Below are 26,268 nucleotides of genomic sequence, written 5' to 3'. Positions count from 1 at the left end.
TATCCATCCTGAACCTCACTTTGCTCATCTGTAAAAGCCAATAAACATTCCTTCCTCATAGAGTTGCTGTGAACCCTGTGGGCAGAGCCATTCATTCATGGATTGAATCTTTATTGAACATCTACTAGATGCCAAACCCTGTTCTATGTGACGATAAAAAAGAAAACAAGACAAAACCCTTGCTCTCAGGGAAGTTTACATTCTAGTGGGGGAAAGGGAAACAGAACAAAGGAAGAAATTAAAACACACACCCCCCCACACACACACAACCCCCCCCCCCCAATATCAGATAGTGATGAGCGCTATAAGAAATAGCATGATGGCGGTGGAATGAGAACGTCAGGGAAGTCCTCTGAAGAGGTGACATTTGCGCTGAGACCTGAAGGATCTGAAGGAGGCTCATGCGGGAAAATTTGCGGGCAGGCTGTTCAGAGATAACACAAAGCATAGGCTTTCAGGCAGGAACCAGCATGTAAGGAACTGGATGAGATAAGTGGAAGTCAAGTAAATAAAGGTTATGGCATTAATTTAGTGTAAGCAGCTTTTACTGTACGTCCACTGTGTGCCAGCAGACCTATGCACTTTGTGTTCAGAGATAAGTACAGCCCGGTCCTCGAAGCGCTCACTGTCTAGGAGGAGACAACAGAAAGCGGATACCTTCTCAGCTGATGAAATGGTGCCCCTTATCGAGAGATGAAAAATTAGTTTTTATTCGTTTTTGCAAACATGCCCAGCAGGCGCAAAGACATTGCCATAGGAAATCACGGAGTTGCCCAGGTCACGGCGCCGAGTTAATTTTTTCCTTCGCAGCCACTGGGCCTGGGGCTTCGATCCCCCTCCGGGCAGCAGGGTGCGCTGTAACATCTCTCAGTGCTGGGTGGACGGCGCCGCGCTCTCCCCACTTCTCGTCTCGTTGCACCGCACTTCCGGTGGCTAGCGGAAGCGGGGGCCTACAGCCGGGGGCGCCGGGGCCTGCGGCATGGCGGGGGCGGGGCCGGGGGAGGCTCGCGCCGAGCAAGCCAGGGGGTCCCTCGCCCCGGCCCTTTGAGCCCGGACCGGACAGGTGAGGACACCCCCTTTCTTGGCCCAGCCTCCAAGCCCGTCAAGCTCTTCCTGAGGGCTCCTCGGGATACCGCCATGGGACTGCCCCCTCCGCATCATGCCGAAGCCCCGCGGCCCCCGCCTCCCTTCTTAATTCTCTTCCCATTGAGGCCCCGCCCCAATGGGGCTTTTCTTTCCGGGGGCGCCCCCTTGGGCGTGTGTGCCCGTCCCATGCAGTCCCTTTCCCATTTTGGAAGTCGTGGCAAGGAATTGAGGCATGTGTGCACCTGCCCCGACGGAGAAACTGAGACCCTGCAAAGGGAAAAGGACTTGCTTAGTACCACACAATGAGTTAGTGGCCCGATGCAGCCAGGCTTTCTTATTTTCGTTCCATGAATAACGTACTTAAGGCATTACTGTGGGCCAGCCCCAGTGCTAGGCTCTGAGAACCCGGAGGTGGCTAATATAGACATGGTACCGTCCTGTCTGCAGAGTACAGTTTGGTGGGGGAGTCAGTCATTGAACACATGGCCATGCAAATAAAAGTGCATATTCAAATTGTGAGAGTTACTATGGAGAAGACAAACAGAAAAATAATGAGAGTCCTGTTTTAGGTATAATGGTCAGGGAGGACTTCCTGAAGGAGAGGACACTGAAGCTGCAACTTGAGAAGTTACACAAGGCCAAGGGAAATACCTTTTAGGCACAGAAAACAGCCCCTGCGGATCCCTGAGTTGGCAACGAACTTGGCATGAGGCAGGCCCAAGTTCAGGGAAGGAGGTCAAGTAGTGTGATGGGCGTACAGAATGTAATGTTTGTGTGCTGGTCAGGAGCTCACTGTCTGGCTCCATAGACATAAGTAAAATGCAGAGACAAAGTTGCAGCTCCATTTTTCTGTCAGCTGTGATGGATACCTTGTAGTTATGTTTCCCGCCTGTGGTCAGCCTGTTCCTGGAGAGAAACTCAGAACAAAGCTTTAATTTATCAAGCTATTGGGGAGTACATATGTAAGCGGAGGCCATAAATCAGGAGAGCATGTGAATTATTTGGAAGACGTGCAGAGCAGCAAGTAGTCACACAGGAGGTGCTGCGGCTGTTTAGTGTAACAAGATGGCCTCACTTACGTTCACTTAGAGTAATGCAGACATGAAATTATAAAATTTTGGATAAGGGTGCTGGCAGGTCATGATAGAAAGAAGTGGAGGATTAGAGAACTATTTAAGAGAGAAAATCTCCAGAGTTTGGTGACTGATCAGGTGTGGGGGCTGAGGGAAAGAGGTGTCAAGGAAGACTCAGATTTCTGGTTCCTGTCAGCAGGTGAGTGGCTGTGCCATTCACTGGACTAGGGAAACTGGTAGAGGGCCAGTTTGGGGGAAAAATATCTTCAGTTACTCTAACTCTTTTTTCATAACTGTCACCCTGACTAGAAGGGACTTTTATTACGTACTTTTTTGATATGGTTTGAATTTTTATGAGCATGTATTATTTTTATAATCATAATAATAACAGAACAAGTTGAAAAAGACTTTTAGAATTCCACCGTGTCTCTAAAACCTACAATTGTGTGATATAAAATATTATACGTGTGTGTGTGTGTGTGTGTGTGTGTGTACATATATGACTGGAGAGGGAGAGCGAGCACACTGAGAGAAGTGTTAGGAAATTCAGTGAAGATTATCTGTACAATTTGGAGCTGAAGCTAACAGGCCTTCATCTCTGCCCATCCCACTCCTCCACTCCCTCCACCCCAGTACTGGTGTCTTCTCCAAATCAGGATTTAAGATGGGACTGTTCAAAATGTACGTGAATTTTCTTAGGATTAAGCATCTACTTTGCTTGAAATGATCAGTGGCTCTTTCTAGTTGAACAACTGTAGTATGCTTTATCTGACTCAGTTGTATGGCGTTAGTCTGTTAGATGGTGTCTAATGCCTCTTCTTTCTCCCATTTCTGGGCCTTGCCTGCTTCTCTTATCCCATTCTGGTCTCCTCTTCTGACTCTAACCCCCATCTTTGGTTGGCTGGGTGCCAGTTGGCAGAGCTGTCCTGGGCAGGGATTGAGTGAGGCAATTTTGTATGTTATTTGGTATTTTAAAATGCTTAAACCTTAATAGTGTGTTTTTTAGGCTGTATCAAAATAGCCACATCAAGAATGTCACTGTTGGGCCGGCCCCGTGGCTTAGCGGTTAAGTGCGCATGCTCTGCTATGGGCGGCCCAGGTTCAGATCCCAGGCGCGCACTGACGCACCGCTTCTCCAGCCATGCTGAGGCCGCGTCCCACATACAGCAACTAGAAGGATGTGCAACTATGACATACAGCTATCTACTGGGGCTTTGGGGAAGGAAAAAAAGGGGGAGGATTGGCAATAGATGTTAGCTCAGAGCCGGTCTTCCTCAGCAAAAAGAGGAGGATTAGCATGGATGTTAGCTCAGGGCTGATCTTCCTCACAAAAAAAAAAATAAATAATAATAATAATAAAAAAAGAATGTCACTGTTACAAGGAGTAGCTGTGTGAAACTCAGTATTGTATTTATTGTTCAGATGTGGAGGATGTTGCTCACTTTATCATGCTAAGGTCCTTTGAGAAAACTCATGAGAGACACTTCTTTTATTTTTTTTTTTTGGTGAGGAGATCAGCCCTGTGCTAACATCTGCCAGTCCTCCTCTTTTTTTGCTGAGGAAGACTGGCCCTGGGCTAACATCCGTGCCAATCTTCCTCCACTTTATATGGGACGCCGCCACGGCATAGCTTGCCAAGCAGTGCGTTGGTGCACGCCCAGGATCTGAACCCGCGAACCCCGGGCCGCTGCAGTGGAGCGCGTGCACTTAACCGCTTGCGCCACTGGGCCAGCCCCGAGAGACTTCTTTTAAATGCCATTGCTGGGAAGAGCCTTGCTTCTTCTGCGAAACTGTTAAGTTTTTTATCTTATTGGCTGTGCAGATTCTGTAACTGACTGTATCTCCCTCTTTGCTTTGTCCGCTGAGCAAGTCGGGGCCAGATTAGAAGCTTGCCAGTTCTGCAGGTCCTCTTGGTATGCAGTTCTGTGTGCATCTGGCTGCATCTTATTACCCTACCTTTGTTTTCCGTTCACAATGATTGTTTTCTAACTTTTTAAAAAAATTTTAAGGAATACTTTAAAAATATATGTAATCTTTAAAGAATGACAGTACAATGAATGCTAGTTTAAGAAAAAATATCCCTTTGGAGTTGCCAATGTGTCCCCAAACTCCCATCCCATTTCTTACTTCCTCAGAGGTAACCACTACTCTGAATTTTATGTTTCTGTTTCCTTTGCTTTTTGTAATTGTATACCATATGTATTCCTGTCCTTAAACTAGAAATTGTTTGAAGCTGAGGTAAGGGGAGTCACTGTATGTATTCTGCAGCCTGCTTTCTTCATGCAACTTTGTGTTCTGAGATTCGTCTGTGTTGTTATGTGTGAGTGTAGTGCATTAATCCATTGCTTTGTAAGATTCCACTGCATGAATATGCCTGGATGAATTTATCTGATCTACTCATGATGGGCATTTGGAGTGTTGTCAGTTTTTGCTGTTGCTAACAGTCCTGCTACAGACATTCTTGTTAAATATGTGCAGGCTTTTTTCCAGATCCGGGTTTCTCAGCCTTAGCACTATTGACATTTTGGGCCAGATGTGAGGGGCTATCCCGCTTACTGTAAGATGTTTGGCAGCATCCCTGGCTTCTCTTTGCCAGACACCCATAGCACCCGTCCCTCTCAAATTATGACAACCAAAAATATCTCCAGATATTACAGAATTGCCCCAGCTGGAACCAGTGCTCAAGACTAGGGGTTGGCAAACTTTTTCTGCAAAGACAGTAAGTGTTTTAGGTTTGTGGGCCATGTGGTCTTTGGTCTCAACTAATCAGCTATGCCTTTGTGGGACAAAAGCAGCCATTGGCAATACGTAAATGAATGGATATGGCCATGTTCCAATAAAACTTTATTTACGGAAATAGGCAGGCCGCCTAGATTTGGCCTGAGGGTGGTAGTTTGCAGTCTCTTGCTCTAGTCTGGATCAGTAGGAAATATATTTTATAGCCTCACCCAGTACATATAACTCATATATATAACTGAAACAAAAGTTTCACGAAACGGTGCTTACCCTTACTATGTGTGATCCAGTTTGGTATTTTCTTTTTTATTCCAAATCTCAGTCAGTACATCCACTAAATTGACTTCAAGGCCCCATTGAGTTGTGACTAGCAGTTTGAGAAACTTGATTTGCTCAGTTATAGAGGTATGCACATCTTTAACTTGAGTCGATAGTCTCTATACTTATATAAGGCATTTCAAATCCCTTTTAGAAGGAGATAGAATATAGATAAATACCACACTGTATGTATGCTTTTGTTTCTAAAATATAGATTGGATCAGTCACTCCTTTGCTTAAAACCTGAAATAGCTTGTGTGTGGTGGCGTACACAGTGTTTTCGTCTGGCTCCAGTCTGCTTTTCTAGGCTTCTCTTTTATCACTCACTCTGTGCTTCCTGTGCTCTAACCACTTGGAATTATTGTTTCCCAAATGTGCCATGCCATGCTGTTTCAAAGTGTATTTTTTAGGCTGCTTTCTTTATGGAATGTTCCTCTTTTACTTTGCCTAGTGAATTTTTTGTCCTTCAAGGACCACGTCACATCTTGCTCCATTCATTTATTTAACATATTATGAGCACTTCCCTAGGTGCTAAGGATTCAGCAGGGAATTGGACAGAGTCCCTGGAGTCTGGAATGGGGAGACAGATACTAAAAAGGTAGACCAATAAATAATTTCAGAAAGTGATGAGGGCTGAAGAAAATAAAATAGGGTAAAATAGTAGATTGATGTGGATGGAAAAAGGTGCTACTTTAGATAAGACAGGGAAAATTCTGAAGAATTTTCTGAAGAATTTGCTCTTTTAGCTGAGATTCGAATGATGAAACAGAGGCCGCTCTTTCAGCACTTTAAAAATGTTGTTCTGCTTCCTTCCGGCCTCCATAGTTCCTCATGAGAAATCCATAGACATCTGAATTGTTCCCTTATAGATAATGTATTGTTTGCCTGGTTGCTTTCAAGAGTTTTACTTTGTCTTTCAGTTTTTCACAGTTTGACTGTGATGTGTCTGGGCATGGATATTTTTGGGTTTATCATGTTTGAGGTTTTCTGAATGTCTTGAATCTTGGGTTTATATACATGAGGGTTTATTTCTGGCTCTCTAGTCTATTCCATTGGTGTATTTGTCTGTCTTTATGCCAGTGCCACATGTTTTTGATTACTGTGGCTTTGTAATATGTTTTGAAATCAGGAAGTCTGAGTCTTCCAACTTTGTTCTTTGTCTACAAAATTGTTTTGGCTATTTGGGGTCCCTTGAGATTACATGTGCATTTTAGGTTGAATTTTTCTGTGTTTGCAAAAAATGCTGTTGGGCTTTTGATAGGGATTGCATTGAGTTTGTAGATTGCTTTGGGTGGTATGGACATCTTAACAGCCCAATAAATATTTTTTTAATGAATGTACATTGACTATTACTCTTACACTGAATGAATTTGATGCAGTTCTAGGTTTATTCTGTTGAATATTCCCAACAGCTAAACATGCTTTGAAGGTCTTCCTAGTGAATTAGGTCCTTCCTCCAAACCTGTTTCTAGATTCAGAAATGTCAAGACCGCTTGCTGACTGTAATCTGGGAAGGAGAAATGTCATCTTGGGAGCTCGTAGGTCCAGGATGTAAGGAGAGAAATCTGTTTGACTTGTGTATATTTTTGTTTTGGTAAATTTTGTTTTATTTTCTTGACTTGTACTTTACTTTTCCATGCAGAGATGTGATGATGGATCATCATGTTTCCACCATCAAGCCTCGAAGAATCCAAAACCAAAACGTCATTCACCGCTTGGAACGCCGGCGGATCAGTTCAGGCAGGGCGGGCACCCACTGGCATCAGGTCCGAGTGTTTCACCAGAATGTCTTCCCCAACTTCACAGTCGTCAATGTTGAAAAGCCTCCTTGTTTCTTGCGAAAATTCTCACCTGATGGACGCTACTTTATTGCTTTCTCTTCAGACCAGACATCTCTCGAAATCTATGAGTACCAGGGCTGCCAGGCAGCCGAGGACCTACTGCAGGGCTATGAGGGGGAGATCCTGTCCAATGGCAATGACCAACGGTCAGTCAACATCCGCGGCCGGCTCTTTGAACGCTTTTTTGTCCTGCTGCACATTACCAACGTAGCGGCCAATGGTGAGCACCTGAACCGGGAGTGCAGCCTCTTCACTGACGACTGCCGGTGTGTCATCGTGGGCTCAGCTGCCTACCTCCCTGACGAGCCTCACCCACCTTTTTATGAGGTATATCGGAACAGTGAATCCGTGACCCCCAACCCACGGTCCCCTCTGGAGGACTATTCCCTCCACATCATTGACCTTCACACTGGCCGCTTATGTGACACACGCACCTTCAAGTGTGATAAAGTGGTCCTGTCACACAACCAAGGGCTGTACTTGTACAAAAACATCCTGGCCATCTTGTCAGTGCAGCAGCAGACCATCCATGTCTTCCAGGTGACCCCTGAAGGCACTTTCATTGACGTGAGGACCATTGGCCGCTTCTGCTATGAAGATGACCTCCTCACTGTGTCAGCAGTTTTCCCTGAGGTGCAGCGGGACAGTCAGACAGGCATGGCCAGTCCTTTCAGAGATCCCTTCATCAACTCCCTGAAACACCGGCTGCTCGTGTACTTGTGGCGCCGGGCAGAACAGGATGGTAGTGCAATGGCCAAGAGGCGCTTTTTCCAGTATTTTGACCAACTGCGGCAGCTGCGCATGTGGAAAATGCAGCTTCTGGATGAAAACCATCTGTTTATCAAGTATACTAGTGAGGATGTAGTAACGCTGCGGGTCACAGATCCATCACAGGTACGTGGTGCTCTCCTCCCCTTTACTCCTCCAGTCTCCTTGGTAAAATGGGAAGGTTTCTGTCTTTGCTATAGCCAACCTCTCATAAATACACATTTTTTGCTATCACAGGGCTCAGACTTAAGACAGCTCTGTTTTTCTCTGGCCACATATATGTATTTGGACAAATGGAAGCTAAATCTCAAGTCATTGACATGTGGTTAGTCAACTCTGTGGTCATTGCCCTAGTTCTTCTGCAGACCATTTTCATTACCCTCGAGATGGAAGCCCAAATGCTAGCTACACGGTCAACGTTTGGACTGCCAGTGGATGATTCTCCCTTGATTTTGTGAGACTGCTTGTTGGTCTGACTGCTTTAGTTCTGGCAGTGAGAATGAGCTCACCATCCAAAAACATCCTCTAAAAATGTAGCCTCTCTTTCCTGTTTAAATAGTTAATGTCAGTATACTTTTTCACAAAGTCTTCTTTAGCAAGTTACTAATAGGTAGGTTCATTTGACAGAGTTTTAAGTTTTATGACTTTACCCCGACCTTGCCCACATGCTGGAACATAGGTTGTAGAACAGTGAAAAGATCAAGAGGAAGCCAAAATTTCTGATCCCCCAAGCGAATCATCAGGAGTGCAGGTCCTGAGAGTTTTTCTGTTTGGGTGAAAGATCTTGGTAGGGGAGAGAGGCATTTCTCAAATGGGAATAAGGTGGTGGTAAGAGCACAGAAACCTCTAAGCCTCTTGGCTTGAAACACCATGCTGAAATTCAGGGTAATTTGGGCATTTCCCTTAGAGAAGCTCTCCACTTCAGTGTTGACCAAGTAAGAGACCTAGTTGTCTGTACCTTTGCCCCTCATTCTCCTGTTTCCAGATGGTCTCCTTAGGTACTAGTTTGGAAATTCAAAACAAAGAGCAAAACCAGTAAACCCTGAAGTCAGCTGAATCTGGTGTCTCCCGTTGACGTGTATCTGATTCTACATTAAGAGAGACTGTACAGAGCATTTGTCTCCTAAGACCTTACCAGCCATCCATGGTAAATGTTTTCTAACATTTTTCTTTGGAATCATAGCTTGTGTATTCCAAAAAAAAAAAAAAAAAGGAGGAGGGAGTGATATGGTTAGAGATAATTTTTTCTGGATTTTTTTTCTTCTTATCAATGATGAAGTCAGCCATTGAGCCATCGTAGGTGAGCATCTAGTTCATCTTATGCGCCATGGGAGATTGGTGGTGAAGCCCTTGACCTCTGTGCCCTCCTGACCTGTATTTCCCAGTCAGCCCTAGAGGGGAGGCTAGTAAATGTTTGTATAATTCTGTACTCACATAATTATGATGGATCCTGGTGAAGCCCTGATATGATCAAAGTGTTGTCCAGGTCTGTAGAAAGGATATGAGTCAATCTTTTATTTAGGTTTGAGCTATAATTACCTTTTTATTTTGGAGGGCATGAGTTGTCTGTGATTGTTGTACTCGAGATTATCCTTTTTTCCTTTGCTAAAACATGACCCACTTCTTTTTGGTAGCTACAATAAGCTAGAAACATGACTAGGGCTCTGAGCTTTGCTTACAGAGTTGGTAACTTTACACCCAGTCTCTCTGCACTAGTTGTCCTCCCCTCTCCTTCCCCAGTTTAATTTGATAAGTTCCAATAAGGTTAATGAGTAAAAAGTGCATCCAGACACAAAGCCTTGCTAATATTATGGGTATTATTCTCAGGTTACCCTCCAGTCTCTTTAATTTACAGCCAAATTTAATTTCCAGGTGACCGCAAAAGTCTTGTAAGATAAGCTCTGGGAAGGACTAATTACTAGTAAGACAGGTGGGCCAAATGGCTCCAGAAATTACTAATGGAGATTTAAACTCAATCGTAGGTCGGGGAATACTAATCCTAGTGTTTTAAAAACTTCTAGAGTCCTGTTGGAAGCTTGCGGATTGATTAACACTGCCACATTCACTGTGACAAAAACGAGGGGTTCCTGGAGTTTCGTTGTTAGGCTGAGCAGAGCATTGGGGATTTAAAGGAAGAGGGTTAGTCACCCAGGGGCCCATTCAGAAAAAGCAGTGACTCTGCCATCTAGGGCATTTGAATGCTTTTCAGGTTCCCCCTCTGATCTTAATTGCTACAAATCTCAGATGTATCTTACAGTTGCTCTTGGCTGAACGAACACTTATGAAGAAAGAAAGGGAAAGTGCCTCTCTGATTTTTCGTTTGTTCAGCAGCAGTACCCTGCTTGGTTACGACTTGCCTGGGAAGTTTTAGGACACAATGTACTTCAGGCGTCTCTCTGCATGTTAGAAATATTAAGAGGGAAAATAAATGCCCCTAAATTGAACTTTCAACTGTACATATACAAGAGAAAATAATTTGCCAATAGGCAGCTCCAGGCTGCAAAACACTTTCTCAGCAGGAAGGAAAATTAAATCTGGCATTTTAGAAAAGTGTTTTTTATCTCAGGGTGGTTTGGGGAGCAAGTAGGGAATAAACACTTTGAAGAAAAAATACTGAATTTGCACAGTCTGAAATGAAAGATTGAAAACCTTTTTATACATATATGCTGGCCGATCAGTAATTCTAGCAGCACAGATAGAGTGGGAAATCTGGCGACACTGAGGCCCTTGGTTGATGAAGCCCACTGGGGCTTCCTCCTTTCCCAGAATCACTTGGAGCCATGTTTCTGCTCTAGTGCTGGAGCAGAAGTGTTTGTTTCTTTTACTTGGGTAACTTGAATTTTCAGCCATGTGATAAGTGTCCAAGGCATGGCAGTATATCCAGCTGTCCCATAGCTCTCTCTGTTCTTCTGCAGGCGTCTTTCTTTGTGGTGTACAATATGGTGACAACAGAGGTGATTGCTGTGTTTGAGAATACGTCAGATGAGCTTTTAGAGCTCTTTGAGAACTTCTGTGACCTATTCCGTAATGCTACCCTGCACAGTGAAGTCCAGTTTCCCTGCTCAGCTTCCAGCAACAATTTTGCAAGGCAGATCCAGCGCCGGTAAGCTGTTCCACCAGGCTTAACAGGCTTAATTTTTTTTTTTTTTAGAAAATTCATTGGTGTTAGGCCAATAGTCATATCGTCTAGGAAACCTGCCCGTATTCTCCCTGCCCACGCAGCTTTGGTTAGGTCTGCCTGTTGTAACCTCTTGTGTCATCCTGGACTTCTCCTTTCTCTCTCTTAGCACCTGTGGAATTACTTGTGCATTGTCTGTGATTTCCTCCTAGACTGTATGTGAGCTGCAGAAAAATAGAGACTGTGTCTATTATTTATTGCTATATCCTCAGTGGTACACCGTAAAGCCTTTACATATTTGTTGAATGAGTGGCTAAGGAAATAATTTTAGAACTTTTGGTTAAACGTGGTCTGTTGAACACATGTATTTATCCCTGGTCCATCCCCAAACCCCACTAAAATGACAATAAAGGAATAAGAGGTATAAACTTATAAGAACAAAGAGAATGGGAGAGGAGACATTAGAGACAGGAGATACCAACTGAATTTTGGAAGCTAAAAAGCTAATGGATGAGTGATAACTGACTTGGCATATGTCAGAGAGCAGAAAAAAGACTGCAGAGCTTAGCCATCAAGAAACAAGTTGCCTTGTGCCAGAGAGCTCTGGAAAGGGTCAGAGAAATGGAGGCCCTAAGTCCCTCTGAAGCTACCTGTGAGGTAGGCTGAAATCGGGAGGACTGGGTGAAGTTCTTGAAAGGAAACATCAGACTCTACCTCCCTTGTCTAAGCCTACTCCACCAAATGACTGTCTCTTACCCATCTCAGCAGAAGGCTGGAGGTTTATTCTTTGGAGAAATTGAACCATGCAGGCTCTGGTTTCACATTCATAAGGCATAGCTGAGAGTAGGGATGAGATATGTCATGCTAAAAACAAGAATTAAGTGAAACTGACATACTGAAGGGTAAAACTCCCATCTGCCTAATCAGATATGACATCTAGGCTTATACTTGCCAGGCAACAGGTTAGAGACTTTTCCCTAGGGAAACTGACCAACCCAAAGAAGGGACTTTCAGATATTGACTTGGAGTCCCTTCACAAAACACCTAGGTCACCCCAAATTGATACCTACCAGTCAGCAAGGCCCTCCTATAAACCAGAACTTCTAATAATTATCTGAGTACATTTTGTGAAATGAGTGGTTACTTTGAGCCAATGGCCTGAGCAAATCCTACTCTAGTCAGTCAGTGCCTCATTGGATTCCACATACTAAATTGTTCCCTGACCTTAGCCAGTTGTGGAAAGTATCTGCTTTCGGTCCCAAGATGGATCAGACCAGAGTGAATGGATGAATCAGAATAAGCATTCCTGCTACTGGGAAAAATGAGCAAAGCAGATATGTTAATGCAGTGGCATCATATTTATATAAAGGGATAGTACCCAATTAGAAATAGATGGGTATTGATTTTCAGACAACTAACTTGCCTTTTCCCTTTTCTCTAGTTCACACAAATTTTCTGCCTTATTAGCATTTCTAATTAGTATAGAAGAGGGCCGGCCCCGTGGCTTAGCGGTTAAGTGCGCACGCTCCGCTGCTGGCAGCCCGGGTTCGGATCCCGGGCGTGCATCGACACACCGCTTCTCCGGCCATGCTGAGGCCACGTCCCCCATACAGCAACTAGAAGGATGTGCAGCTATGACATACAACTATCTACTGGGGCTTTGGGGAAAAAATAAATAAATAAATAAAATTAATTAGTATAGAAGAATTTTTGGAAGCAGAACGTGGATCAGATTTTGCTTTTTTCATTTTGGAATGAATTTTATTCTTTTAAAATTAACTTTAAAATTAAGCAGATCATTATCAACTAATAAAAGCTGGGTACACTCAGTCAAAACATCAAAGAAGTCACTAGAAGTTAAGCTCCATGGGGCAGGGATTTGTGTCTTTATATTCACTGCCGTATCCACATCACCTAGGCAGTGGCTTTTACTTGGGAGGAGCTTGTTAGGTATTTGTTGGATGAATGAAGTCATCCAGGAATTAGAGGAAGCTATGTTTTCTGAAAATTATTTCAGAAATTATAGGAAGCCCCAGGAGGAGAAAATAGAAGTTGAATAGAAAGGTGGTCTGCCCAGCTTTGTGATCCTTAAAATTTTTCTTCATACCATCAAAAGATTTTGGAAAACTGCAGATATCCTCACATCAATTTTTAAGTTGATCTTTAAATTTTTTTACTATTAAATTTGAATAGTGGCAGAGGATGCAATTTACAGTGTGTAGTAAACATTGACATTTAAAAATAAAAGTATTACAACACTTATTTTTTTCCAGCTTTATTGAGATATAACTGGCATATAACATTGTGTAAGTATAAGGTGTACAATGTAACACTTGAATATAGCCAAGGGAGTCTAAATACCATAGTAATTTTGTATTCAATATTTGATATAAAAAGTACAGAGCAGATTATTCCTCTACTGTTTGAAATTTTACATTGTTTCTTCTTATCCTCAAATTCATATCTCTATTCTATCTCCCCCACAGAATTATATCCTAATGTAACATATTTTATTAACCATCTTATATACTTTGCTGCATTGAAAATATGTATATATAAGTTGAAATTATTTTTTTTCTTGTGAACACATGGCTCTAAATGCTCAAATTTACAATCTCCAATAATCTTTTGGTAAAAATAAATAAAAATGGGAGCCAGCCCGGTGGCATAGTGGTTAAGTTCAGTGCGCTCCACTTTGGCGACCGGGGGCTCGTGGGTTTGGATCGTGGGCGCGGACCTACACCACTCATCAAGCCATCTGTGGTGGTATCCCACAGACAAAATAGAGGAAAATTGGCACAGATGTTAGCTCAGGGCCAATGTTCCTCACCAAAAAATAAATAAATAAAAATTGATCCATTATAGGTTAGAATAAATCTTTAAGGGAAAAAATGGGCACTAAGGATCACGAGTCACTTAAGGAAAGCCTTTGTCTTGAAAGATAGAGACCAAAATAAAACAGACAGTATAAAGAATAAAGAAACAACATTGCATTCATTGAAGTAATTAAAGCTATAAAAATAGGAACATTCCTAAAATAGTGATATGCTTTAGAAATGTAAACTTTGTTAGATATACGTAGTTGAGGAACTCTCCAAGAAAGGAGAATAGAAAGATAAGAGTAGGAAAATGGGAGAGAAACGATAAAAAAAAATTAGAAGATTTGCTCAGGAGGTCCAATATCTATCTAATTCCAGAAGGGGCAGTAGAGGAAATGAAGGGGAGGAAATAATGTGAGACAGTTTTCCAGTACCAAAGAATATAAATTTCCAGATTGGCAAGGACCATCCAGTGGTAGGCTGGAGCTGGCTTGTACTGGCTCATGAGAGCCAATTGTTAAACTTTCAGGAATTTTTGCAAGCTGATTGTTAAACAAGGCCATTATTAAAAATTAATTATTTACTAATTGTTATTTCATAATTATTTTACTATTTATGCTCTTGAGAGTATTTGTGTCTATTTTATCTGTATTGTGAAAATACTATATAATGATGTGCTACTGCTCATCTCTTGACAACTCTGCATTCAGTGGTGTCACGTTGGTATCTTAAAATTGACCACAGCAGGAGGAATTAAACCACAGAAATTGGCAAGCTCTGTAAATCATGCCTTTTTTCCACTCAGAGAAATAACTATTAAACCTTTATTAGCACATCAGTGGCTTCATTAAGTACACAGTACAATCAATGAAAAGAAAGACCTATACTAAGACATATCATCATGAAATTTTAGAACATTGGGGATAAAGAGAAAATTGTAAAAACTTTCAGAAAGAACATACATTTTACATATAAAAAAATAAGTCATCTGAATAGCATTGGACTTAGCAATAATAAGTCTGAAAGCTTGAAGCCATTAAAATCATGGCCTCAGAATTCTGTGAAAAAAATGATTTCCAAGCTAGAATTCTACATCCAAATAGTAGGGTGGAACAAAGACATTTCAGACATGTAAGATCTCAAAAAATTACCCCCCATCTACCTTTTCTAAGGAAGCCTCTGGAACATGTATTTTCCCAATAAACCACAAAAGAATGGTACAGGAAATAGAGAGTCTGACACTGGGGAGAAGCAAAAAGAATTCCAAGGGTGATGGTAAAGGAAAGTTCCAGGATGACAGACCACCATGTGGATCAGGTGGAAGCAAGAGGGTGGAGGTTTCCAAGAGGGATGTATCCAGGGAAATGTTAAAATCATTAGAATATCTGGTGAGTTTGAGTATATTAAGAAGAGATGGTCAGTTCTGTTCTAGCAGGGTTGTCAGCATAGGCCTCACTGAGAAGGTGCTATTTGAGCAAAGCTTTTGAAGGAGGTCAGGGAGCAAGCCGTGTGGGTGTGGACGTCGGAGGGAAGAATATACCAAGCGAAGGGAATATCAAATCTCAAGGTCCTGAGATAGGTCTCATGCGTTTGAGGAACACCAGGGAGGTCAGTGTGGCTGGGCTGGAGTGAGCAGGAGGCAGACTAAAGCTTTGGCTTTAGCTCTGCATGTGATTGTGGAGTGTTTTAGCAGAGTGACGGGATCTCACTTCAATTTTAGCAGAATTACTCTGGCTGCTGTGTTAATGATAGACTGTAGGAGAATAGGGTGGAAGCAGGGACACCAGTTAGTAGACTATTGCAATGACCCAATAAATAAAATGATTGCATTCTGTTTCCTGCCACTAGGATTTCAGTTCTTTTTTGTTCATTTATAATATCCTAAGCACCTAGAAGATAACCTGGCACGTACTAGGCCATCAGTAATTATTTGTTGGTTGAAAAATGGTAGCTTGGATCAGGATCGTAACATTGGGGGTATATTCTATCTTAATGTATTTTGAAGATAGAGCCCAAAAGATTAGTGGAGGATGGGATATGGGCTGTGAAAGAGCAAAGTCAAAGATGATTCTAACATTTTTGGCTTAATAACTTGCAAGAGAGAGTTACCATGAAACTGTGATGGCAAAGCTTGTGGGTGGAGCAGGTTTAGGGGAGAAGATCAGAAGTTCTTTAAGTGGAGAAGTTAGTAGTTTCTCTGAGGAAGGAGTGTCAGATCCTCCTGATGAGGACTGATAACCAGCTACTGGAATTAGCAACATGGTGATCATTGGTGACCTTGATGAGAGTAGTTTCAGTGAGATGATGGAGGTGAAAGCCTGTTTGGAGTGGGTTTAAGAAAGAATGGGAGGAGAAGAATTGGAGACAGTACGTAAAGTGTTTTGAGGAGAGCTGAAAAATTGTGCATTAGCTGGAAGGATAAGCAGTGTTAAGTTTTTGTTTTTGTTATTTTCTAAATGGGAGGAAAAGTGGTGTGTTTGCATGCAGATGGGACTGATCCTGTAGATAGGGGAGAAATTGATGGTTTAGGAAAAGGGGTGGGGGAGAATTGGTTAAGTAAATGGAAGGGAATGGGTCCTAGTGCCCAAGTAGAGGGATTGGCCTTACAAGGCAGCAGAGACAATTATATAGGTACATATGTGCTGGTGGGAGGTTTAAAAAGTTCTCTTCTCATTGCTTCTGTTTTTCAGTAACAAAGTAGGCAGTGCTACTAGGGGCTGGTGACCATGGAGGAAGGGGGTTGACATAGTCATCAAAGAGAGTGGAAGACTCACTGGACTGTGGGAATGTAGTATGAGTACCCCGCAACATTAAGGGCCTACATGAGGTTCGTGGTTATAAATTTAAAGTGAGCATTTTTGTATGTTTTTCTCCACCCATAGAGAAAACGGAGTGGATACAGGCATGGACTAGGGAGAGTTGAGCTTCACTGGAGTTGTAGTTTTTCCAAGTAACTACCACAAAGCAAGAGCAGACAAGGTTGTTGAGGGTGAGTGCAGTGGGTGATTTTAATGACTGACTGTGGAATTTAAACTGGCTAAGGAAAGAAGGAAGGACCTGATGAGGGTGTAGGATGGCAAAAAGTTGGTAGAATCAATGGATTGTAGGTCTCATTGAGGTTGAAGGATTGTTGAAGCTGGGATGAGTAGAGGGTCTGAGCTGGAAAAATAACAGAAAAGATAGTTGGAGAGTGTGGTACTCTACCCTGAGATTACAGAGGGCTTGCAGTCATTGGTAATGGTGAGATTGAGGGTATGACTGTGGGAATGAGTGGCTGAGGCAGAGAGGAGGTCCAGGAACTAGGAGGCCGTGATGTTGGAAGGATCATCTCTGAGAATTTGGAAATCACCATGAATTAAGAGAGGTATAGTTGGAGTGACAGTGAGCCAGGAGTTAAATGGGTGAAACCATCAGAGGGATGACTGCTTCATCTTGTAGTCAGTGAGAAGCATGGCGACTGGAGGTGGTAGGTGCTGCTGGGGAAGAGGAACTGGTTCAATGTATAGATTCTCATGGAGGCTTTTGACTTTGTCATGGAGGATCGTGACAAAGCTGTGGGCCAGCCCCCATCATTTGAAACCACCTTTTGAAGCCTGAGCCAGGCAAGGTTGGAGGGTAGGTTAGGAGATGCAGTACTAGATCTTGGCTGAAAAAGGGCTGAAAATCAAAGAGCCCAGGATCTTTGATTCTAGTTCAAATGAAAGGGAAAGAAATAAATTCTGTTTGGCCCAAGGTTTAATTTTATGATTTACACTGAGGCTGTGAAAATTAATGTCAAGAGGAGTAATGGAAAAGCAGTGTTGATAGCTAGGCTTTCTTCTGGGGGAACTGAGAAGTGTTAATATCCATCTAGCAGCACAGGTTAACAGTGAAGACAAAAATCAAAACCCATTGAATCAGTCTTCCGGTCTCATCACAGTTAGGAACACTCAAGTTTTTTATTTTTTTAGTTTTTATTCCATTAGTTCCAGGGATAAGATGTTATATCATATCATCCCCCCGGACTAAAAAAAAATTATTTTCCCTTTGATTGTTAAACCATATGATATGCTTTGATATAGAGATTTTTAAAAATACGTACTGATAGTTGACATTCTTTCTAAGAAACTGTAGGAAAGTGAAAAAGAAGAAAAAAAAATCCAAAATGTCATTACATAAACACAACTATTACCATTTTGATGTATTTCTACCAGTCTTTTTTTTAGGCATATATTTTTTTCTTTGTATTTTTAATCATACTATGTGGATAGAATATAGCCAATTTCTTTTACTTACCATTATGATAAACATTTCCTCTGTTACCATATACTCTTTAAAAATTGTAGTTTTCCATTAGGTTTTTAATTTTTCCATCAGTTTTTCATTGTCATAAACAATGCTGTGTTGAATGTGCACAGAGATTTTTCTGCATATAGGGTTGCTTCCTTAGGGTAAATTTCCAGAAGAATAGAAGTACTTGGTCAAAGGGTATTAAATTTAGTATTCGTTACAATTGTGAGAAATAACTGCTTCATTATTATTAAAGATAAATTAGATATGTGACTCTGTGTCCATGTTACTCTTGTAGATATTGATGTTTCTGCAGGAATATAGGTAGCTAGCTCCAAACTTTATTTAAACAAAGAATGAGTAATCTGTCAAAAGGTTTGATGAAAGTTGGCTTATAACTGATCCCAAGAAGAGTCAGAGAGAGGCTGCTTCTCTTCAGGATTCTCTGTTCTCTATAACTCCTTTCTAATGCAATGTAAGGCTATTATTTGGGGAAAGTAAGTTTGAATAGAAATAGCTGTCATAGATTAGTTATACTCATTTTAGACTTATTTGTAGAGTCTTTGTTAACTTTCCTAAAGTAACTTAATGTTTCTAATTCTGTTTTCTGCTTTTTGAGAGTATTTGTAGCTAGGCAGACTTGTGATGTATGAGAGTTCTGACTTCATTTAGTGTCTTGATTTCTGTTTACAGAATGAGTTGTTTTTAGACATATGTTTGTCAATTTAACATCCACGGCAGCTTTGTGCGCCCACTAACACAGCCTTCCTCACTGGTGCTTTCTTGTAGGTTTAAAGACACTATTGTCAATGCCAAGTATGGAGGGCACACGGAGGCAGTACGCCGGCTGCTGGGTCAGCTGCCCATCAGCGCCCAGTCTTACAGTGGTAGCCCCTACCTCGATTTGTCTCTCTTCAGCTACGATGACAAGTGGGTGTCGGTCATGGAGCGGCCCAAGACTTGTGGAGATCACCCTATCAGGTACTGTCACTGCTTCAACCACGAGCCACCTAAGGCCTGAAGAAGGTCATGTCCTCTTTCTCTTCTTCTTGGGCACCATTTCACCGTGACTGTGTCCACTTGTACTCGGGGTGAATTGAAAGGGAAGACTATTTCTATAATGTGGTGAGTGCTTTGATCATTTAGGCACTAGTCTGGTAAATTAACTAGTTCTACTCTTTGCTTCTCATCAAAACATCCAATTCAGATCAGTATTGTTCCCTTTTAAAGGTATCCAGGAAAGGAAACTATACTTTTCCATTTAATAATCTAATACCAATTCGAAATAGTGTTTATAGTTTAGACTTTTTAATTTTATCTAGCTCAAATTCTTTTATTCCCCCATGTTATCTAGTAGAAAAGATAGCAGAGACAATTTGGGGAATAGACAGGTTTTGGAGAAACTCATGCTTCCTCACATGGAGGAATTTTGGAATGTAGATGACTGTATTATTGCTAGAACCCTGAAATAATCTCTTACAAGCAGTCCCTGCCTCGCAGATGTCCGGTTCACAGACCTGCCTGTCTCTCCGTGTCGGGAGCCTGTGTTGTTCTGTGTGCTGTAACAGGTCCTGCCCCCACTCTCACTAGTGGGGTTATTTCAAGGGAGGTGTGTTCCTGGAGCCCTGAGCTGGAGCGTGGAAGGTCTTTTTCACATAGAAACAATGGCAGTTGGTATTGCATAGTCCAGCTTCATTGTGTATTAAATAGGCTTGGGTAACATATTCTGTTCAATTAATCACCATTCCTAATATAGCCTTTGGGAAATTGCAGTCATGTTCCAAAAACCAGTTAAAAAATTTTTTTTTATTATGGAAAGTTTTAAACATATACAAAGTAGAAGAGGTCATGAACCTCCATGTTCCCCTCAGACAGCTTTAGTAGTTATCTCCTCATGGTCAATGTTGTTTCATCTCTTTCCACCACAACCACTACTCCTTCCTCTCTGGATTGCCACCCGGGATTATTCTGAAGCACATCCCAGGTATCATAGCATTTTCCTCATAAATATTTCAGTCTGAATTTCTATAAGATAAGGAGTTAAAAAAATACAACTCAGTACCATTATTCCATCTTAAGAAAATTAACAGTTTATTAAGACCACCAAATATCGGTCAGTTTTCACATTTCCCTATTGTCTTGTAAATGTTCTTTTTACAGTTGGTTTGTTCCAGTCATGATCTAAACAAGGTTCATATGTTGCATTTGGTTGCTATTCCCTTAAGTCTTTTTTTTTTTTTTTTTTTTTTTTGGTGAGGAAGATCAGCCTTGTGCTAACATCCATTGCCAGTCTTCCTCTTTTTGCTGAGAAAGATTAGCCCTGAGCTAACATCTGTGCCCATCCTCCTCCATTTTTTGTATATGGGATGCCACCACAGAATGGCTTGACGAGTGGTGCACAGGTCTGCACCCAGGATCCAAACCTGCAAACCCTGGACCGCCAAAGTGGAGTGTGCAAACTTAACCACTATGCCATTGGGCCAGCCCCCCCCCCTTAAGTCTTTTTTATTCTGTAGGTCCTGCTTCTCTCTCATTTTCCTTGCAATGAAATTGTTGAAGAAACCAAGTTGTTGGTCCTGTGGCGTTCCCTACATTCTAGATTTTACTCATTGCATTCCTGGAGTAGTATTTACTATCTTTCTCATTCCCCCATATTTCCTGTAAACTGGTAGTTAGATTTAGAAGCTCAAACAACTCACTTTAAATCACAAGCCCTTTATGTGTTGGGGACTATGTGGTAAGGTGAATGTGATTTTCACACATAAAAGCATATAATGGGCCTCATTTGATACCGTCATAAAGGAGCATGAGATACGAGATACATTTCTCTCCTTTCTGACTTCCCTGACTTTCTCATTTGAAAAAATTAACCTAAGTAACAAATCTGGAAATGCCATTACCCCTGACTAACGGAGTTTTTCTTGAAATTCTTATTTATTTTTAATTTAAAATGAAAATGTAAAGCTATTAAAGGCATTTGAAGAGCTAATGCCATTACTTTCATACCTTTATTGTATATTCCATTCTAGTCTTTGTCAATATGCATGTTTACATTTACACAGTTGTAATCATGGTTAGCATAATACTTTGTAGTCTGCTTTTATTTTATAAACACGTTGTTACATAGTCCTCACAGTTAGAGTCCTAATGACAGCATATTATTCCATCAAGTAAATGTACCTTATTTAACTGTTCTCCTATTACAGAGCATTTACTCTCTTTCTGCATTTTTACATTAGAGCTAATGCTGTAGTAGCCATCTTTATTCATGTTACTGTTTACTTGGTTTAAGTTAAATTCTGAGGATATAAATTCTTGGAAACGGGATTATTGAGTCCAAGGGTATGAATATCTTTATGTCTACTATGTATTTGCTTTCCGAAAGGGAAATTATAGAGCTCTTCATTTGCTAGAACTTCTCCCAATTCAGCCCCAACCCTGCTGATCATCTCTAGTTCCCACTACCACAGGGCACTTCTTTTGCGTATGGGAAAAGGTATTTAAGTACTGGGATGGATGGAAGCATCTTTAGTCTTACTGTATTAGATGAAAAGTTAAAAACTGCTTAGTATTTTGTTTTTGTGTGTGAAAAAGAAGAATCTTCCAAAAGAATTTATTTTTAAAAATGAAAAACTAAAATTGGGCTTAGATTTGCACTGTCCTTTATGGAAGCCACTAGCCACATGTTGCTGTTGAGTACTTAAAATGTGACTAGTCCAAGTTGAGATGTGCTCAAGTGTCAAATACACGTCAGATTTCAAAGGCTTAGTACAGAAAAAAAGAATCTGAAATATCTCATTAACATTTTTTATGTTGATTATAGGTTAAAATAATATTTTGGATGCCAATATTGAGTTAAATAAAATGTATTATTAAAATTAATTTCACCTTTTTCTTTTTACCTTTTTTAATGTGACTGCCTCAGAATTTAAAGTTACACATGTGGCTTGCATTTCATTTCTAGCCCTGGCCTAGACAATCTTGGGGCAGGTAGCTTCTGGAAAGGGGGAGGCTGTAACTAAGGGTCATCTTGGGAAAGAGAAGTGACCAGTGACTCAGGACAATATAATAAAATTCATAATCACCCTGCCTGTAAAATGAGCTGATCAGACAAAGGTGATTTTGTAGTTCGGATAACCTGGGGCTGAAGTCAGAGGGGATTTCATTAGTAAGGGTAAGTAATGAGTTGCCACGTTTTCCTGATGTTCAGATTTCAAGATGGTGATGAATGTCTATACCATGCTCTCTTTCTCTTCTTGTTCTGTTCAGGTTCTATGCCCGGGACTCGGGTCTGCTCAAGTTTGAGATCCAGGCAGGCTTACTAGGCCGCCCCATCAACCACACAGTGCGACGCCTTGTTGCCTTCACCTTTCACCCTTTTGAGCCTTTTGCTATTTCCGTGCAGAGGACTAATGCTGAGTATGTTGTCAACTTCCATATGCGACACTGCTGCACGTAGGTGCCTCACCAAAGCCAGGTTATCTGGTCTTCCAAGACTTTGCCTTCTTCTTATCTCTGGACTGTAAAGCAAAAGCTCCTGACTACCAGCTTTGTTGGTTCCAGACTGGTAAACCTCAGATGGGAGAGCCGGAGAGAGGAGCGAGGGTGGCTCAGCTAATGGAATTTTTTATTGTATACAAGAAAACTACTGATTGACTTAAAGTCCTCTTGCCTTTTCCTGTGGGAATGCCCAGGATTAATAAGTCCATTTAATTTTTGTTTTATTTTGCATTTTATTGCTATGAAGATGAGAGCATTACACCTTTACCCCCCTCATGTCCCTTCTTTGGCATTATGGTATGCAACCTGAAGCAGGTAAATCTTGTTTACTCATGAGATCTGTGTATATCCTTCCCGCTTAGCCAACAAGCAGGGCTATCTTTATAAGAAAAAACAATAAAGCCTTGGTATTTTCTTACTTAAATATGTCCTGTTTGATGACTGCCTTATGTTCTGATCTCAACCAAGTACATGGGTTCCAGGGAGGACTATGAAAGGGACTAGAGGCCATGGATCCAGCAGATGCTCTTGGGAGAACTGAGTGGTGTGTGCCAGCATGGAAGACAGTTATCTGCCAGGATTGTTTCCTTCCCTTGGGTTTTCTCCTGGTAATTGTTACAGCTGGAGGAACTGGGCATAATTGCACATTCTCATGTGGAAGCATGCTCCCATCTGTACCATCTGTGTTGTGCGGGAGGAAGAGTGAGCAGTTCTCTTTGGCCATAGCAGAAACAAACACCGTGTAGCATGTACTGTAATTTGGGTAGTGGGAGTTGGCAAGCTCCAGGTGTCCCTGAAGAGATCAGACTGGTTGTTCCTGGATGGCTGAGCCATCACAGCTCTCCTGCAAGTACCTGCCGGCCCCCAGCCAGCATTCCTCTCTCACATCAGCTAGTCCCCTCCAGAGGGCTTGTCAGGCTGTTTATGTTTCATCTTCATAATGTACCCGCCATTTATGTAGTAAGCACGTTTAGTAACATCTGACTTCCAAGCTAGCTTTGAAATGTTGGGTTTCAGAGCAGGCTGTGAAAGGAGCCATGGATGCTAACAGCTGAATCCTGTATCCCTCTACCATCCAGACTGACTTCCTTTGAGAACATAAGAAATGTGGTATGAGATGCCAAGCCCCACCAAAAACAGTTCAGCTAATTTTATCATCTTCAATATTGGACAGCTAAGTTTATTCTCATTCAACACAGGATTTGAGCACCTGCTATGAGTCAAGTAGATGCTGTGCCACGATGTTAAGGATGAGGAAAGAAGTAAGCAAATAAAGAGAATTATAATGCAAAATGGTAAGAGTTCCAAAATTATAAGTCTGGAAACAGTGGAGAGGGATGCAGGAAAAGCAGAGAAGGAAAGCTATACCGGGGAAGGGACAGTGGAACTGGATCAATGGGAGTGTGTTATGTGAACCAGGGCGGAGGGCTTTTCGAGGAGAGACTCAGCATTTGCAAGGGCATAGAAGTATGTAAAGGGCTGTCGAGGTTTGAAGTGGCAATCTAATATGGCTACAGCACAAGCTGGCGGCGGTGGGGGGTGGGCAGAGAACAGTGACTGAATCATGAAGAGAAGTCTTGGGCGTGGTGCTAGGGTTTTATGCACGAAAGGCATAATAGAATCTCACAAAGATAACTTGCAGCAGTCTGAAAGATGAGAGAGAGGGAGGCCAGACAAGTTGGTGGTGGGAATCCACAGGAGAATGGGAGGACTTGAACGACATCTGGGCATCTGGATGGATGAAACACTCTAGACTCTGTAGGCTATGACAAAATCAAGGTCCCAAAGCAGTCACATGTTTGTGGGGCCGAGCGAACCTTTCTTTATAGAAGCACTTTACCTGCAGCTTTTTCTTTGTATCGGGTTGCTTGATTGTGCCTGAGTACTTGGGAGAGTGGAACAAGCATGGAGTGTGAAGTGGCTTGAGCCTCAGTGTGAATCCTGGCCCTTTGGCTCCTTAGCTGTGTGGCCATGGGCCGATTTCCTAGCCTTTCTGAGGCTAATACACACTTCCCTCCACCTTAGTCATACATTCCCTTAGTTATATCTTTGGTCTTTTCATCACCTCTAACCACCACCAACAAAGTCTTAATTTCATACACTCCCCTCTGACCTGCCTCTTATAGCCCTTCACCTTACTCACTTTACTACCTCCACAGACGATCTTTGACCTCAGTGAAGCCTCCAATCCCCTGACCCAACCTGGACCAGTTAAGGTAAGTTAAACTGCTTTAACTAAAACACCCCACAATGCAATGGCTCAACCCAGATACGAGTTTTTCTCTCTCAGGTGACAGCACAGGACAGATGTTCCTAGTCAATGAGTGGTTCTGCCGTACACAGCCATTCAGGGACCCAAGTCCCTTTCATCTTGATCCCCTGTGGCATTGTGCTGGATTGAGCATGGGGAGAGGGTGAAAGGGTGTGGAGGAGGCTCTGCCTGGTCTTAACGCCCCTGTCCATTAGGGGCACACGTCACTGCCGCTCGAGTTGGAGAGATCGCAATCACATGGCCACATATAACAAACGAGAGAGCCCGGGAAATGTAGTGTGACTGACCAGCCAGGTGCCAGGTCCTCTTGTGGTCACGTGGAGGGGAAATGAGTTTTGGTGGACAGCTAGCTGTCGCCTCCCCTCGGGTCCTCTCCTCTTTCCCTATTCAGCCCAGGTTGTGTAGTCTATCACTGTGGTCACTGCCTTGCAATCGCCCTTAATTCCTTGTTTCTCCTCCTCCTTCATGCTAATTTAGAAAAACCTCAACTCTGTACATGTCTGAGTCTGAATAGCTGGAAATTGCCACAGAAAAACCATGTCTGTTCTTGAATTCATGACCACAAGCCTAAAATGAGCGCTCAAGACTGCTGAGCAATCCTCATATACTTTCCTTGTCTGTTTACTTTCCCACTCCCTGAAATTGCTGTTTTATACCTTCACCTCTCTTCAAAACCCCTCCTCCCATTTCTCACGGATCACCTTGCCACCTGCTTCATGGCAGAAATAGAAACAATCAGGTGGGAATTCCCTTCTCGTTCCTTTACCATATCAACCACGTGACTTGCACCTGTGCTCATTCTCTGCCTTTCCTCCTGAATGAAATATCTCTGCTTCTATGAAAGGCCAACTTCTCCACCTGTTCACTGAATCCTATCTCCTTTTGACTTCTCAAGGTCTTTGCTTCTTCGATTATTTTCTCTCCTGCATCATCTTTCTCTTGATAGGCCATTCCTGTTGGCATATAGATAAGCTCTACGATCTTCCTTCTTTAAAAACTGCTTTGGCCCCATATTCTCCTTTAGTTACTGCCCGTTTCTCTGCTAACCTTCACAGAAAAACTTCTTGAAAGTGTTGTCTAAATTAAATTTTTCACTTCCCCAAATCCCATTTTTCCTCAACCTACTTCCATATAGGTTTCTGTCCCCATCACTCCACTGAAACTGCAGTTGTCTAGGTCGCCAGTGATTTCATGTTGCCAATACAGTGCTCACCTCTTGTCCGTCTCTTACTCAGCCTCCCAACGTTAGACATAATTCATTTCTCTCTATTTCAAGAAACACTTGCTTCTCTTGATTTCCAGGACAGTACATGTTTCTGGTTTTCTTCCTGCCTTACTGATTGTTGCTTCTTGGTTCCCTTTGCTGGCTTCTCCTCCTCTGCTCTCCCTTTAGATGTTGGAGTGCCCCAGCCTTCAGCCTTGGATCCTTACCTCTTTTTCTCTATATATTCTTTCTTTAGTTGATTTC

General features: G+C 42.2%; 1 protein-coding gene across 1 annotated transcript; it reads left to right on the top strand.

The window, feature by feature from the left end:
• Window positions 1-987: 987 nt before the first annotated feature.
• Window positions 988-22,952, top strand: DET1 (DET1 partner of COP1 E3 ubiquitin ligase). The gene is made up of 5 exons (XM_014788633.2): window positions 988-1,063; window positions 6,856-7,948; window positions 10,738-10,925; window positions 18,818-19,009; window positions 22,298-22,952. The coding sequence occupies exons 2-5, from the start codon at window positions 6,863-6,865 to the stop codon at window positions 22,485-22,487; spliced, it is 1,656 nt and encodes a 551-aa protein (XP_014644119.1). The 5' UTR covers window positions 988-1,063; window positions 6,856-6,862; the 3' UTR covers window positions 22,488-22,952.
• Window positions 22,953-26,268: the final 3,316 nt, after the last annotated feature.

Source organism: Ceratotherium simum, chromosome 3 (assembly GCF_057802395.1).
Source record: "Ceratotherium simum simum isolate JZ-2026a chromosome 3, ASM5780239v1, whole genome shotgun sequence".
In the NCBI taxonomy this organism is placed as follows: Eukaryota; Metazoa; Chordata; class Mammalia; order Perissodactyla; family Rhinocerotidae; genus Ceratotherium; species Ceratotherium simum.
This window is presented reverse-complemented; position numbering and strand designations above follow the sequence as displayed.

What these genes read in the sequence shown, in the direction of transcription:
- DET1 (XM_014788633.2), top strand. Translation starts at nt 6,863, where the DNA reads ATGATGGATCATCATGTTTCCACCATCAAGCCTCGAAGAATCCAAAAC. An exon ending in GGGTCACAGATCCATCACAG is followed by an intron (nt 7,949 to 10,737) that starts GTACGTGGTGCT and finishes GTTCTTCTGCAG; the next exon opens with GCGTCTTTCTTTGTGGTGTA. An exon ending in GCAAGGCAGATCCAGCGCCG is followed by an intron (nt 10,926 to 18,817) that starts GTAAGCTGTTCC and finishes GCTTTCTTGTAG; the next exon opens with GTTTAAAGACACTATTGTCA.